Source organism: Ptychodera flava, chromosome 2 (assembly GCF_041260155.1).
Source record: "Ptychodera flava strain L36383 chromosome 2, AS_Pfla_20210202, whole genome shotgun sequence".
Lineage (NCBI taxonomy): Eukaryota > Metazoa > Hemichordata > Enteropneusta > Ptychoderidae > Ptychodera > Ptychodera flava.
Genome location: NC_091929.1, coordinates 34932489 through 34949012, shown reverse-complemented (window position 1 = coordinate 34949012; position 16524 = coordinate 34932489). Strand labels below are relative to the sequence as shown.

The following is a 16524-nucleotide window of genomic DNA, read 5'->3' as shown; positions in this document are numbered from 1 at the left end:
GGCTAAGGCAACAGCTGCAGCTACCTGAGTCATAGTCTCAAAGACTGCAGTACGACGACTGAAACAACAGCAAGGCCAGCAGGTGTTGCCTTCTGCTCCGCAACATCAATCACCTAATTTAGGTGCGGTACAGGGCTCAACTTGAAGTTTATATGACCAATTACCTTCGGCACCTTCATCAGAGTATGGCGTTAATGATGAAAGGACACCCTATTATTAAAGTATTATTAAATATTATTAAATAATATATAAAGAATGAAAATGCTTATGTGTCGTTCGTGTTGTTAATTTTTTATAGACCTGCCGTTTACTACTACACTATGTAATTTTTTTCATAAGTCGAGAAATCTGTTCGGAGTTTGGTCACAATACCGTTATTAACAAAGCTTCATATGGTTTTGGTTGAAGGACAAACACTGCAAAATGTGCAATCATTGGATTGTAAACTCCAGCTAGTCGACATAAATTTTATACCGGAAGAGTTCGCTGCAAATCTACACAACATAAAAACATAGTGGTCTACCAAAAAGATGCTGGGACATGATGTCTGCCATATGCAAATTACTTCTGCCATATGCATATTACATTCCCGATGAGTTAGACTACCATGAGAGAGTAGTGACCGCGTAATCAAATGCAATTGTTTTTGCATTTATCGCCTTGATTTGATTTATCGCTTTTATTATTCATAACACGCATGTTAACCCTTTTTAAGAGCATCGACAAAGCAACAAATATTCAGAAAAAGTTTTTAAGTCATATAGTTTCTTATCTTTGTGAATGCCAACGTCATTGTCTTCATTGTAGCACAAGCTTCTGAAACTTGTATCTAGTAAACGTAACTTTATTATCCGATATGCCCAATGATAGAACTGTAGTTGTTAAGAGTTTCCTGTATCTGGTGCAACAATAGGCAATATTTTGTGCCCGATTTTCAACCAAGGTATATAACTGAGACTTACGTTGTCCGCAGAGGCATAAAACTATTGTAAATGATACAGTGGTCTGCTAAAACATGTATGTACGAAAAGTTGTCATTCCTTATGCAAATGAGCTGAAAGCAAGTTGATATTGCACTATAGGTTTGTGTACATGTTGGTATTGGTATGCGATCCATGGTAACAATCTAACTATACTTTGACTGCTCTAACTGACGTTTATGTATATTGCTGTTTTGTACTTATTGAATACAACTGCAGAATAAAATACAGTGTAAAAGCAACTGTAAACATTCTGACTTTTACGTAATTTAGCTGCATTAGATTACAGCGTACAGAAAATCGAATATAAGTAGTATAATGGCTATGGGAAAGATAGGGCACATAGCTGTAAGGAATCCAATCATTTTCACGCCAGTAGTAATGCATTCATAAGGGACTTAGAATTATATTGGTTTCTAATCTATATATAATCTTTCGAACAAACACATTTTATCAGTTACGCCACATTTCAATTGCCCTTCTCTGGAAAGCTAAGGTTTCTGATTGGTAGATCAGCATTGTTGTTTCCGGTCAGCGATATATCAATATCATGAAATCGTATCGTATAGTAGATAAGATGTATTGAGTAAATTATGAGAAGTATTCATTAACCTACTTTTTGAACCAAAGAATAAAGAAATATAAATATTGTTCGCATACAGAACTTGACCTTGTTATGTCAGAAAAGGTAGGTGTACTGTCATCAAATATATAATCGTTAAACGTCGCGAAGTAAAATTTGAAAGTTGACTTCAATATGTTAGGCAAAAGAAAACGGTGACGTTTATATGGACTTCCCCCAAACAGTTTATTAATGAAAATTTCAATGATATAAATTGGACTATAAGGTGTATGTTAGTTCTTGCAACGCATTTTCTTAGGGAAAATCTCTCGCGTTCCTGCTTGTGACGTTCAAATAGCAGAGACTCACCAGCGAAAATTGCAGTTAAACCTTAAAGATGTGACTTATAGCATTTCCCCCCGAAACGTTAACATGGTAATTCTTACTTTTTATGCCAATGCCAATTCAGCAAAAATACCTGAAGCAATGCAACCGTTGTCCAAAGGACGCATTCTGTAACGCTCGTTGCTGTAGTCCTAGGCACGTATGCTTTGGGCGAAGTTGTGTTCTTCGTGAGGCCTCGGCTGTATCACACATACGAAAATAGCACAGCAACTTATAGAGGCAGCGTTCCCTATTCTTTGTTACAAAAAACTAATATTTATATATTCCATTGGTAATTAGAATACATATAAATGTTAACCATGAGACAAGAAAGTTCGTCTGTCAAGTCTTTCAAAACATGGTTGTTTTAAGATACGGTACATCAACTTCTAAAAGGTTCAGTTCATAGATAGCCATAACTTTCGTTTGTATAACATAAACGTTTCATAATGCTTTTCCGATTACTATATGTGTGTGTTTGTACTGTGTCTGTGTGTCGTCTGCTCCATGCACACTGTGTTGCTCGGTCGTGCACAGGATTGTAACATCTAAGTCGGTTGCCGTGACCAACTCTTTTGGGTTGGAAACGGTGGCCGACTGGTTTTGTGTGAGGCCTAGCAGCTAGGCGATGTTGCCGTGAAGTGTGTGGGGGTTCGAATCCTGTTTGGGTTATAGTAAAAAAAATTATTTCTTTAACCTGAGTGGACAGTTTCTGCTGGTGGATATTTACTTGTCCCCGAGTCTGTCTGATAGCTCAGTAAAAGCTTCGTGCTTTTCCGATTACTATATGTGTGTGTTTGTACTGTGTCTGTGTGTCGTCTGCTCCATGCACACTGTGTTGCTCGGTCGTGCACAGGATTGTAACATCTAAGTCGGTTACCGTGACCAACTCTTTTGGGTTGGAAACGGTGGCCGACTGGTTTTGTGTGAGGCCTAGCAGCTAGGCGATGTTGCCGTGAAGTGTGTGGGGGTTCGAATCCCGTTTGGGTTATAGTAAAAAAATTATTTCTTTAACCTGAGTGGACAGTTTCTGCTGGTGGATATTTACTTGTCCCCGAGTCTGTCTGATAGCTCAGTAAAAGCTTCCTGCTTTTCCGATTACTATATGTGTGTGTTTGTACTGTGTCTGTGTGTCGTCTGCTCCATGCACACTGTGTTGCTCGGTCGTGCACAGGATTGTAACATCTAAGTCGGTTGCCGTGACCAACTCTTTTGGGTTAGAAACGGTGGCCGACTGGTTTTGTGTGAGGCCTAGCAGCTAGGCGATGTTGCCGTGAAGTGTGTGGGGGTTCGAATCCCGTTTGGGTTATAGTAAAAAAATTATTTCTTTAACCTGAGTGGACAGTTTCTGCTGGTGGATATTTACTTGTCCCCGAGTCTGTCTGATAGCTCAGTAAAAAGCTTCGTGCTTTTCCGATTACTATATGTGTGTGTTTGTACTGTGTCTGTGTGTCGTCTGCTCCATGCACACTGTGTTGCTCGGTCGTGCACAGGATTGTAACATCTAAGTCGGTTGCTGTGACCAACTCTTTTGGGTTGGAAACGGTAGCCGACTGGTTTTGTGTGAGGCCTAGCAGCTAGGCGATGTTGCCGTGAAGTGTGTTGGGGTTCGAATCCCGTTTGGGTTATAGTAAAAAGATTTATTTATTTAAGAACTATCGAACTACAGATAAAGAAAATTTGCCGTCTTGAACAACACACACGACAGATATATTGTATCGTTTTATTAATGGTTGTCAAACAAGCATCATTACCTTGACAACAAAACGGTGGTATTTTTCGTACAAAATGTCAATGAAAGGCTGCAAGTCGAATCTAATTTTGGGTATCGCCACCTAAGCTGAACATTGTGTCATGGAAACTCTCGAAACAATAATGAAAAAATATTTTACCCGGCAAATACTAATGCGAAGTCAGTTGATTAAGTGCAAAAATGAAATAATGACTTCACTTTTTGTGGCCCATATATTTCCGTGAGAAATTACCCTTTTGAGAGGACGTGAGGCAATATGTCAATTGCTAAAAATATATTTACTACGCAGGTTCCTCTGTACGTGTGTAGATACATATGAAGCATGGGCGACAACCACAAGAACCAAATTTTTGCCGCTTGTATTTTTCGTTATCTCATTTCGACAGTGGTTGACGTGGAATTAAGACTTTCGCTAATCCCTGTCGTCATTGACAGTGGATACAAAGGGCGTGAGAACAATAGTCTCGGTGACTCATTTTGATGACCATAGTCTCAGCGGTTGAAAATATGCATGCTACTTCCGATTTAAATGATAACAATCATACTGTAAGGCGTATTATAACATTGCCACGTATTCTTCTAGCGAAAATGTCTCGCCTTCCTGCTTCTGACGTTCCTATAGTATAGACGTGCTCATAAAATTGCAGAAAAAAAAGCCATACCATTTAATTACTGTCTACAGCCGTTCAGTAAAATAGCCGAAGCAATATAAGCTTACATGTCGTCAAGAGGAAGCATAATTTTACGCTAGAGGCGGTATTCTTGGGTGCGTTAGGGCGCATATGCCTTGGGGGAAATTAGTACTGCGCATGCTCTCCTTTAAATGCTCGTCATACATAAAAAGCACAGCAACTAATGAAGGCAGCGTCCCTTATCCTTTGAAACAAGTAAAGTCTGTCAAGTCTTTCACAGACGTGGTTGTTTTAAGGTACGGTACGTTAACATCTTAATTTGCTTGTTTTAAGGCACGGTACGTTAACATCTTAATTTAATTAATTTAAGTTTCGTTTGTAAAACGTTTAGGGCGCCAGAGAAATCTCACTGGTGATAAAGAAAATTTGCCATCTTGACTAATGGAAAAGACAGCTATTTTTTATGAGACTGTCAAAACCAACATCGTCGTTTTGTTTACTTTATGTAGTACAGAATAAAAACCAACAACATAAGTGCTCTACCTGGCATGTAAAAATATCAATGAAGATAGGTACCCCTGCCACCATTGAATTCACATGTGATGGTGGGCGAGTAACTTGACAGCTCAGTGTCAGGACTTAGCAGGTAGGTTTAAACAAAGACTGGTAATGAGATTATTGTATGAAATGTGATGTTGACACTAAAGCGAGGCAAATAATTCGCACATCATTTTGATCAAACGGAGAAATGTGGAAAATGAAAAGTTCGCTGTGGTCACACTGTAATATTCCGGCAATGAAGAAGCAGGGTCAAGCTCTTTTGCATGGTAAAGTAGCAGGTAATGAAGCAGTCATTATCTATGGGGTTAACAACAGAACCAGACTACAATGAGCCCATGCGTTGTACTATGAGGCCGAAATAATATTGCGATCCATGAAAATTTGAAGTAGTAGATAGATATGTGAAGTCACTAGAATGTACATAGGGAAGACATATGCAAGCAAAACGACTATTTGAATAGCGTATTGATAGGGTCAAAAACGGGAAGGGGTTGACGATATTATTACATTTATTTAATTTTCAGCTGATAAGTACTTCGTACTTGATTTATTATCACATCAGTGAAGAGCTTTATCTTCAGTCGAAGAAGTCATTTATTCTACGCTGCGGCAATACAAATCAGCGATGAGAGAAATGTTATAGGCCTATACCGAAAATGTGCACAGAATATCTGCTAATTCTAACAGAAAATCAAGGATTTAATATCATGCGTAGCAACAGTCAAGATAGGGGTGCTTAGGGTTACCAAAGGGGAAGAGTTTGTGATAAAGTTCAAAAGTCAAGTGTTTGGCTTTGTTCCTTTGTGAAACTAACCTGTCCAGTAGTGATAACGAATGCTTTCGTCATATCGTCATCGAAAATTTCGACAGTAGAACCATTTCTCGTGACCTCGTTTGGAAATAAGTCACTTCTGAAAAGCCAATGAGTAATATTATTACTCATGTCTACCATATCACGTGATGATGAATCGTCAGGTTTTAGAGTTTTAAATATTTCTTAATTCGCAAGAACATTGTATTTTCATTTCAGCTTTGTATCGAGATGCAGCAGTATCCGCAACAAAACTATCCCCTACAGCGAGTAATACAACGGCACCCGTACAGCAATGGTCATCTTCTACCAATGTGGCGAGGCAAGGCTTCCCAATACATGCCATCACCGCGTTAAGTATCTGTCAAATCGTTCTTGGAGGATTGGCTGTCATTCTCGGGATCATTTCAATTTTTATTTTATGTTCATTTGCTGTCCTAGGCACTGGTATATGGTGTGGCATTTTAGTAAGTATAGCGTTTTCTATTGCAACCCTCGAGATGCACATAATGAAAATTGTTTTCTGTATAAGAAGTAAGAAATGCTAATAAAAGAAAACATTCAATTATTCCTATATTAAACCAGGGGCAGATACAGTCGAACTTTACTTACACCAAAGTGTTAAGTCATTCGATCTTGAGACATCAAAAACTGACTTTAGGACTCTTAAAATTGAAGGAACTAGCTGGATTATCCCATGACTGAAATATAACATAGTATGAGTTCGATGCGTTGTCTAACTAAAAGGTCACAACCAGGGTACTCGAGCAAAATACTGAAAATTGTTGTGCGTTTATTCATTCCGCAGTAAATAGTTCCTGAACCTTAGAAATTGTAGAGTTATACGAAAGAAAATGGACAACGACGAAAATGTCTGAGCTACAATAACAATCCTTTTGACATTCATGTAACATTTAGGTAACCAATTCAGTTCTTTCTATCCAAGGTTGCTTGTAATCGATAAAGACATGTTCAAATGCTGTATGTAACTTTAATTCCAGTTTTCAGCATCTGGCTCTATTGGACTAGTATCTGTATGCAAAAAGACCAGAGCGATGGTAAGGGATTCCTTTGGCTGATATCATCCTTGCGACAATATTCTCAAAGAAACGACTTTGTCATAAGTATTCTTCTGTTTTATGCCTTAAATTTAATAATTTGAAAATCATCAAGCTAGTATGTATCTCGTAAGTGAAAGACTTAAACTTTTGTTTAAACTTTCATCGATGATTCTTCAAAAATTATATTTTAAAATCAAGAAGAAAAAATGGGAGGGGTCTGACGGTGCAAAGTTTGGTTCTAGAAAAAAAAATATACGTAAAAGATTTACCGATATTTCAAATTCAAAATTGCCGCCATTACTGTGTTAACTCTATTAGGAAATATAAAATGTTTGATATTCGAAAAACTAGGACCCTCACAAGTTATAGATCAGAAAAGCGTTCCAATAGCTTTACATGTTCCTGCACACATTAGCAGACTGTCATACCTGAAAACCAAGAGCAACCCTCCAGTATGTTTTTTTTCCAGAATGACTATTCAATTAAGGAAATACGGAGTGTCTGTAATTTGAGTTTTCAAAACTGTATTGTGCTTACAACATACTAACATGGGATAGTTAACAGACATATCAGGCAGTTGTTGGCCTTTACATCTTTTTGCGTTATGATAAGCTTATTCATGTAATGTTTCTGCATTATTGATGAACTGTCTTTCATATTATTGACAAAGTTTATTTTCAGTATATTTCCAATGAAGTTTACGTGCTTTTTTTATTTTGTTCGCAGATTATAGCATTTATGATTCTATCAATAATATCGGCGTCGTTGGCTCTACCCATTCTTGGTGTCATTAGTATATTGGCAATTACAAATGAATATTATGTAGGTGATTGGATTCTCTGGCCTATTACTTAATTATATCAACCTTTCCCAATTCATATAACGTTACCGTGTGTGTACGTACATATTATTGCATACCTCGATGATAAATCAGGTTAATAGAGCAACGTTCAAGAACGCTTAAGTGGTTTTGTTTCGCAACCATTAACAAGCCATGCACAAGACACAAGACGTTAAACGTTACATGGAACATACATTAAGTTTGTCTATAGTTTGTGAAAAATTAACATGTCTTTTTCTTGATGTGCTACAGCATTGTTGAAAATAAAAAGTTCGGAATGTCATCCTTACGCGTACCCTAATATTTCATCCTATGACTAATAAAGGCAGCACGCGCCTCGCAACTGAAAGAATTAAACTTTGTTCGAATTTCCCTGACGGAAAGATAGGACATTTTTCTTAAAAATCAGGAATAAAACAGAACATTTTAACTTTTGATACTGGTAAAGCAAGGTTCCTAAAAGTTGCCGATATTTTAAATTCAAAATGGCTTCTACCTTGGGTTAACTCTTTTGAGGGGAATCGAATTTTCGATTCTGCAAATACAAGACGTTTAGTACTCAGCACTTCATGGTGAGCACTTGCAAGTAGCAGGCAAGCAAAGCGTTGTGAAAATTGAGAGTTTGAATATCACTCCCTGAAATGAATTCCAACTTGCTGGCAGCAAAACGATAGCAGTATAAATATTAATTCAGTGTCTGCTGTTTTGGTTACCCAGCTTCCTCAATTTGCGGTTGATATGCTCCTCTTGGTAATAGCAGCTATCGAAACTGCGGTCGGTATCATCGCCTCTGTATTGTGTTGCAGAGCTGTCTGCTACTGTGGATCAAAGAACGTAAGTATATATCATAAAAAAAGTGTGCGTATGTATGTATGTATGTATGTATGTATGTATGTATGTATGTATGTATGTATGTAGTATGTATGTATGTATGTATGTATGTATGTATGTATGTATGTATGTATGTATGTATGTATGTATGTATGTATGTATGTATGTATGTATGTATGTATGTATGTATGTATGTATGTATGTATGTATGTATGTATGTATGTATGTATGTATGTATGTATGTATGTATGTATGTATGTTTGTATGTATGTATGTATGTATGTATGTATGTATGTATGTATGTATGTATGTATGTATGTATGTATGTATGTATGTATGTATGTATGTATGTATGCATGCATGCATGCATGCATGCATGTATGTATGTATGTAGTATGTATGTACGTACGTACATACGTACGTAAGTACGTTACGCACTCATGTATGCATGCATGCATTCATTCAATCATCCATGTATGTATATATGCATACATGCATGCAGGCATGCAAGCATGTATGTATATGTGTTTACCCTCTTGTTTTTGTTAGACAGCTTCTTCGTGGACAGACTTAACACAGTGTGCGGTTTGGAAGGGTCACTAATTTTCATGCAAGTTTAGCCTCAGGACATTTAATGTTGTGCATAAATCGGGTTGGGGATCTGAAATTTTGTGGGTTGATAAAGAAAAAGACCCTTGATATTGTCGCTGTGCTCAAAATATAATTGCACAGAAGCAAGTAATTTCATGTGCAGAAGGAATCATGAAATATCTGCAACAAATGTAGAGATAGAACACTGTACTAACACGATTGGAACTAATTTCGGATAATTGGATGGTGAAGCAATGTCCTTAAAATCTGCAAATGTAAGCCAGTCTGCTTTTCTCTTACTGTTACATACACACTTGTTTTATGAGTAATTTGTAATATTGGGACATTAAGCTGTAGGTCACCTAAGATTTTTGAGAATTTGAATAATACGAAGATCAAATTATCCCAAATTAGTTCCAATCGTGTTTACTATTTTACTGTACCTGTACACACAAATATCCCACGTAAACAATTTCTACAGTGCATACATTTTTAAATTTGAAAGTAAAAGACATATTTATGATAGAATAATTTCAAACGTACATAGAATCATCAACATGTCTATTCAAATTACTTGCTTATACCAATATATTCACCTTCAAATAAGTCTCACCTCTTCATGCACTAATGGTATCTGAAATACAAAGTGAAAACAGTCAAAATGACACATTAAAATGAGCTAACTGGCAAGAAAGTAAAGAATCAGTTTCTTTTACTGCCTCCTCAATTATTAAAATAGGTTTTTGAAAAGCACAGACGTCGAACCCCCCCCCCCTCAGTTCAATACTGTCAAGGCCTTTACTAAAATCTAGGTGAGTGAAATGCTTCCAGTCGAGTGACTTCCTTTCGGAGACAGAGAATCAATTCCGCAGGTTAAAAACTCCAATTATTCCAAATAGTAACATTTAAAAATTTCAATGCGCAGCACATTTTTGCAGTCGTGTCCAATTGAGTTTTACTTAATCCTAATACCATTTGGCACGGAATACATAAGGAGAGAGACACTTATTGAGATAGCTAAGAGTAAAACGAGTTCTTCTCTTATTATGGTCATACCCCGAACGAGAGAGAGAGAGAGAGAGAGAGAGAGAGAGAGAGAGAGAGAGAGAGAGAGAGAGAGAGAGAGAGAGAGAGAGAGAGAGAGAGAGAGAGAGAGAGAGAGAGAGAGAGAGAGAGAGAGAGAGAGAGAGAGAGAGGGGGGGAGGGAGAGGAGAGAGAGAGAGATTAACGCTTGTTTCTATAATTTGTTGCAATAAACATTTATATATTGATTGTCTATCATTTCAGGTCATGTACGGTGTTCCCTTGCAAATACAAACTCTCGGAGATGGAACATCGAATAACAGCATACGATTGGAAGTCACCCTAGTGCATCGTCAGATGGCAACAGAATGACTCAACAACTTACTTATGCGGTTCTCACCCCGATCCATCCATATAATTTGGATTTGCACAATGGTCACCTGTATGGAGTGCCGGCAACAACTTATCAAGCACCAATGATGTCATTTCATGACCAGCCTCTGCAACATCCAATGATGACACAACAGCAACATCCAACTTTACAGCAATGGGTTCAACCTCCGAACTATTACGAAACAACGCCCACAGTCTCGGCAAACGGGATCAATACAGCAGCCATTACCAACAGCGCCATCACCACAGCAAGCATGGCCTCGGCAAAATCTGCAGATACCTGAGTCACAGGCTCGAACACCGCAGCAGCCACCAGAACAACTGCAACAACAGCAAGGCCAACGGGAGTTGCCTCCTGGACAGCAGCATCCATCACCTAACATCGCTGCTGTAGAGGGCGCTGCTTCAAATAATTACGACCGAGTATCTTCCTCACCGCCACCGGAGTATGTTGTTGATGATGAAAAGGCAGGCCTATTGTTAAATGATGCCAATGCGTAGAATTCACATAACTGTGAAACATCTGCTGTGATTGATCTCTGAGATATCCTTTCGAAATTTTCTGTCGTTTTTCAAATATTCGAGTCGTTACGCATATATCTCGTTCGTGTGGTTAGTTTTTCTGAGACCGGTCCTTTACTAACTTATATAATGTAATCATGAATTGACAAGTCTGTGCCAAGCTTGGTCACAGTGCCTTTAATATTTTACATGTTATAGGACTTTGATCTTACATGTTATAGGACATTGATCTAGGTGTGAGGGTGAATGTGGCATTTTTGCCGTACAGTGTTTCCAATCATAGGATTGTAGCCACCAATTTACTTTTATATAAGAATTCTCGATATTCCCCCCACACCACATAGACATATAGTCTCCGAAAAAATAAACTGTGACACGATGTCTGTCGTAAGTATGATGAACTGGACTGCCATGTAAAGTTAGTCACTTGTCATCAATCAGAGTATTTTTGCATTTATCTCATTTTATTATTTCTTACATAGTCATAATAAGTGCATAACCTTGAAAGATCATCTTGAAAATAACAGATATTCCTTAAAAGTGTCCGATAAGTCAAAATAATTGCTAATCTGTGTGAATGCGAATGTGATAGACTTCTGAGCATCAATATTCCCTGAAATTGGTATTGAGTGATCATCACGTTGTTGCACAGTCCAATGTGCGCAACGATAATACTGTACTTGGTATGATCGCTTTAAAAGTATTGCAACATCAGGCAATATTTTACTGAATTTTTAAACAAAGTATATAACCGAGACTTTAAGTGTCCGCCAGCCTGGATTAATATTTGCAATATCGTCAAAATTAGGCAGAAAACTACAGTAAGATGCAAACCTAGGGGTGCCATATACGAAAATGTAATTTTTTATATAAGCAGGAAATCTTTGTTTGCATTTAGAGATCTTTGGTAACTGCCTGATTGCTTAATTACCAATGTAGCAAATATTGTAACTTTTACTACAGCACTGTCATTCATTGTTGTAAACCGTTTGAATACTAAAATAAAGTGTAAGTAAAATCAATGATAAATGTTTCAGATTCTGATGATCATGTGATGGAGCTGCGTAAGATTAATGTGTTGAGAAAATCGTGTTGAATCACCATTTGCTTATTGGAAAGGGATGGCATGCTGCTGTAAGAAATTTTAATCACATTCACATCAGTAATTCTTAATCATAATGTGCACTTGGTCCCAACGGGACTTAAAATCATAATATATCGAAATTCAACCAACAGCCTGTCCTTTGAGCAAACATGTGGACGTTTCCGTTCACTCACTCTGCAGAAAGATATTGAATGGGATTACATAAAGGTGCAAAATAAATTAAAAAATTGTAAGTTTATGTGAACTTTATCCTAGGCCAGTAATGTTCCTTAATTCTAAATTTGCATGGCTCAAAAGTAAGTGATTGGAGGTGTTGTTGCTCTTATTCGTTTTCCCATCACAGAAATCTTGACTGTATATAAGAAGATACAGCAATGACAAGTTATACAACTGGAATTAGTTGCTTACTTTAAAGTGCATCGGCCAAAATATTAAATGGAAGCAAATGACAATCCTATCTTCCCTGTATCCCTAACTTCTGAGAGCGCAACGGAGTAAAATTCGACCGCATTCTGTAATTAAGTAGCCATAACCTTCATATCAAGGAAAAGAGCTGGACAGTTATATAATGACAGTTTTTTGCATTGCCACAAGTATTTTTAAAGATGGAGATACATCTCCTGCCTCTCATTGATAACCAACGTACCAGCGGAAGCCTATTTTAACAGGTACAATTGAGCAATTGCGATTTCGTAACTCAGATGACTAAATTTTATATAATTGAAGCAGGGAGCAGTGACGCCTGTCAGTATTATACTTACAGGTTAAGGTTGTGTCACATGAGCATATAACTTCTAATCATAGTCAGTAGTCCAGAAATATTGTAACCGACCAAGCGAGCGTGGGCGATATGTATATTTAATATCATTCACATTCTCAATATTGTCGGAGGTCATGTTTTCCCGATATGGGAAGTTTACAAAATATATAAGAAGAAAGGCCATGGAAAGATAAAAGTTGAACTTCAAACAAAAGGTTGATAAAACCAATTGGATTTTAGCCCAAATACATGTACGTCATCGGTGCAGCAGATTCTACCTCGTTCCAAATCTACAGTAGAGGGCGCTAATCCTATTAAAGACAACGCAATGGCTTAAATTCGCTTTCCTGGCCTGCATCAGCTGCCGTTGATAATGGAAGAGCAGGGTATATGATAAATGAAAAACGTGTCGAGATTCATATAATTCTTACATAACTGGTCACATTAACTTTTAGGCGCCAAGTTGAACATTTTAACGTCATCTATTAACAGCGAATTGTTATCCCTACACTTCATATTGAGTGGTTTGTTTCTAGAGCACTTTGGTGAGTGTTTACTGCCCGTATAATTTGATCGGAAATTCAAAAATATCTTTCTTTTTAGGTCACGCACAGTTTACGTTATGACATCTGGTCATGTTTAAATTTTAGTAAAGTCACCAATGGCCTTGGTTTGCTGACAAAAACCACGTTATAATGTACCTCATAGTGTTTGCAGCATAGAATTGTGACGATCACTTCCACCTACGATTATAAGCTTATCACGTGAAGTTTACATAAATTCTGGTCTTGGCGTGTCTTTCATGTGTCGCCAGTAAATGCAGTTATCAATTATTGTTATCATCATCGTTTTAACTTTTTGCATACGTCTTGGTAATATCTCTATCATATGAGGGTTTATGCAGAAAAAAACACCATACTGCCCCTCGCTTGCAGTAAGGCCAGGAAGAATATTTAAATTTTTCCTCGAATCGTCGTTTTACTTTTAGCCTATTTGACTTCTTTTTTCGTATCTGAGATTGCGGCAAATATATAATTTCGTATAGTCATTTTAGCGCATTTTTGCCATGCATACTTTTAAAGTTTTCTTCTCGGAACAAACGGAAATGTTCATTATTTGTGTGTGCAACATTGTCGGTATATGTAATATCTCCATCATTTGAAAAACTAGACTCCAGGTCGCCCGTGACAATGTTATTAGTTGGATATTTTACAAAGTTTTGGGAAAAAACACCCTCGCCGCCTGTGAGGCTTTGCAAACAATCCGAGGAACAATATATTTTTTCTCTGACAAAATGTTTACAAACGCGAAACATTTTCCTCCCATAGTTCTAATTCCTGTAGCTCTGTATGTAGTTACTGTTGCACACGGAGAGCTAGCATCTAAGATATGAAGTTATTTTTATTTTGTGGCCAAACAAAGTAATACACATCCTTGTCAAGTAATGTATTTCTGACGGTTGCACTGAAATATGCAAGAAACGACGGCTATGTACATTCTGACGTCCCTGTTAAAGGTACACGGTCACCATAAATTTGCATATTTCATATATTGTAAAGGGCTTATCGTACTGCCCCGTAACACGTGAAGCTGTCAGTCCTCCATATCTGATACGTCAAAGGACATGCAGACGACGCTGCTAAGTATGCCATGGCTGGGCGTGGGGGCGCCCTTGAGAAAAAGCGGCCACCCGCTTATAATCTGTGATTGGCTTGTAAAAAACAGATGACCGAATACCTTTAATACCATATAAGTTTAAGTCTGTGAAGTTCAAAGTGAATCATGCCAAACTTATGTCAAGTTATATATCTTCCCTCATTTTTGGCAATCAATTTTAAAAATAGATGTGACCTGTCCGAGTTTATAACATACGCTACAAAAAGTGATATGATATATTCGGTACCAGTACAAAAAAGAATGATGTATTTATTGTTCTGCATGAAAAGTATTAAATATGACCGTAATAAATTTAGCGCTTTTTGTTAAAGTCGTTGGTGTGCTTTTATCCTTGTACAATTTGGATATTGCTCGTAATGCTCTGTTTGAGAAAAGCAGTATTGACTAGCTTAACAGCTGACAATTCTCCTTTGGATGATATGGCTACTATTGTCTTTAGAAATTTCGACTTACCTTTTTCTAATGCAAATCTGTTTGTTGAAACACAAAATGTTTCCTATTTTGTTTCATCTTCGAAGTCATTTTTTCATGACAATCAAACAATGGAGTCAGGAATCACCGATCACAAATAAAAAATTAAAGAAGCAAATTCTTAAAATTTGCTCGCTTTTTATAGTCAAAATGGACTGCCATTTCAATGTTAACCATTAAATTGAATTTACTTAAATTTTCGAATTTATCAGAGAGGAATACTGTTCAACATCAGTCCATATGAGCAGCATGCCGGCAGAAAATAGTCAATATGGAACATCCTTCCATTCGAAAATTCAACTTTATTGGAGGAGAAGTTTGACTGAGACGGAAGTTACTGACCGGAACAGTGGGCGAAATGTTATGTTAGTGCTAGCGTCACGGAGGTTAAGAGGGCGGACTCTTTCACATATGATAATATTTTACTTTTCGGCCAAAAGCCGTATGTTGGGTTTGATTTTTCAACAAAATGCGAGTTTCAGTCGATTATCATAAAAATATTATTAGCTGCTGAAATATAGCATACTTGAGGCAACAAAATTGGTTAGAAAAGTGACTTAACTTTTTCTCTAATGTTGAAACTATTTGAAACATATTACGGGGAATTATCATATTACAGGTCAATGGTTTACAGATTCGAAAAAGACTTATCTAAATTTACCGGACATCGGATTGAAATTGGTTTAATCGTAAAATTATTAAGCATTTTTCAGTCCCACATTTAATCATAAACTGGCATTATGAATAATGAAGTTCGCGAAACCCAATGTTGCATAACACAAAGCGTGTATAAGCCATCGGAGCAAGTCATTTTCCAATTATACCATAGTCTCACGGTGATGACCGTGACAGAGTGAAAGGCAGATTAATATGTAGTAAATATATTGTACATGTTTATTGGTATCTGTGTCAGTTCCTTGATTAATCATGGTCGAGAGCAGCATGATGAAACACTCCAGTTTGCCATTCGGGATGGTCGCCAATATAATTATATTTACTCAGAGTGCCGCAGCTAAAATTCGCATCTGGGGTATAGCACCTGTCCCTATAGCACCTCATCTAAAAGTTTTGAAATTCAGTTTATTGTCAATTCATTACTTAGCGTAACCAACATGGTAACCTTGCCCGTGGTCGACTGTTTGTTGATTCCCCTGGAAGAGTTCAGCAACCTGCCTTCAATCGACAGTTGAAAATGAACCATATGTGGGATTGGTTACTTCATCAACCCCGAACTTTAATCTTTTGCCGCTGCAGTAGGTGTTGTGTCAATCTATCAAAAACAACGGATGGAATTAAGTAAGACATTGCTGTAGGAACGCTAAGACACGTTTCTTCCCTTCGCTTGGTCGCTGTTACTTGTTGAACTGTTCAAAGGTGGTCAACATAGCAGCCAAAATCTGTCGATTTTTTCATCGTTTCATCACGTGTTCAGTATTTTAACATATTGTAAATTGCAATGACTTTATTTCACAGTCAATGGTACCAGCAATCTGTACTTATAAAAGGCCTTTTTAAATTAACGAGGAAACTTTGCATATTTGATTTGCATATTCATTGTCAAACGAT

General features: G+C 37.3%; 1 protein-coding gene across 1 annotated transcript in view; it reads left to right on the top strand.

The window, feature by feature from the left end:
• LOC139149908 (uncharacterized) overlaps nucleotides 1-12261 on the top strand; it is a 14054-nt gene extending 1793 nt beyond the window's left edge. The window contains exons 2-5 of the mRNA XM_070721957.1: nucleotides 6685-6741; nucleotides 7471-7566; nucleotides 8303-8419; nucleotides 10295-12261. Of these exons, the coding sequence (XP_070578058.1) occupies nucleotides 6685-6741; nucleotides 7471-7566; nucleotides 8303-8419; nucleotides 10295-10402 (378 nt within the window). The 3' untranslated portion in view covers nucleotides 10403-12261. The remainder of the gene's footprint in view (nucleotides 1-6684; nucleotides 6742-7470; nucleotides 7567-8302; nucleotides 8420-10294) is intronic.
• Nucleotides 12262-16524: the final 4263 nt, after the last annotated feature.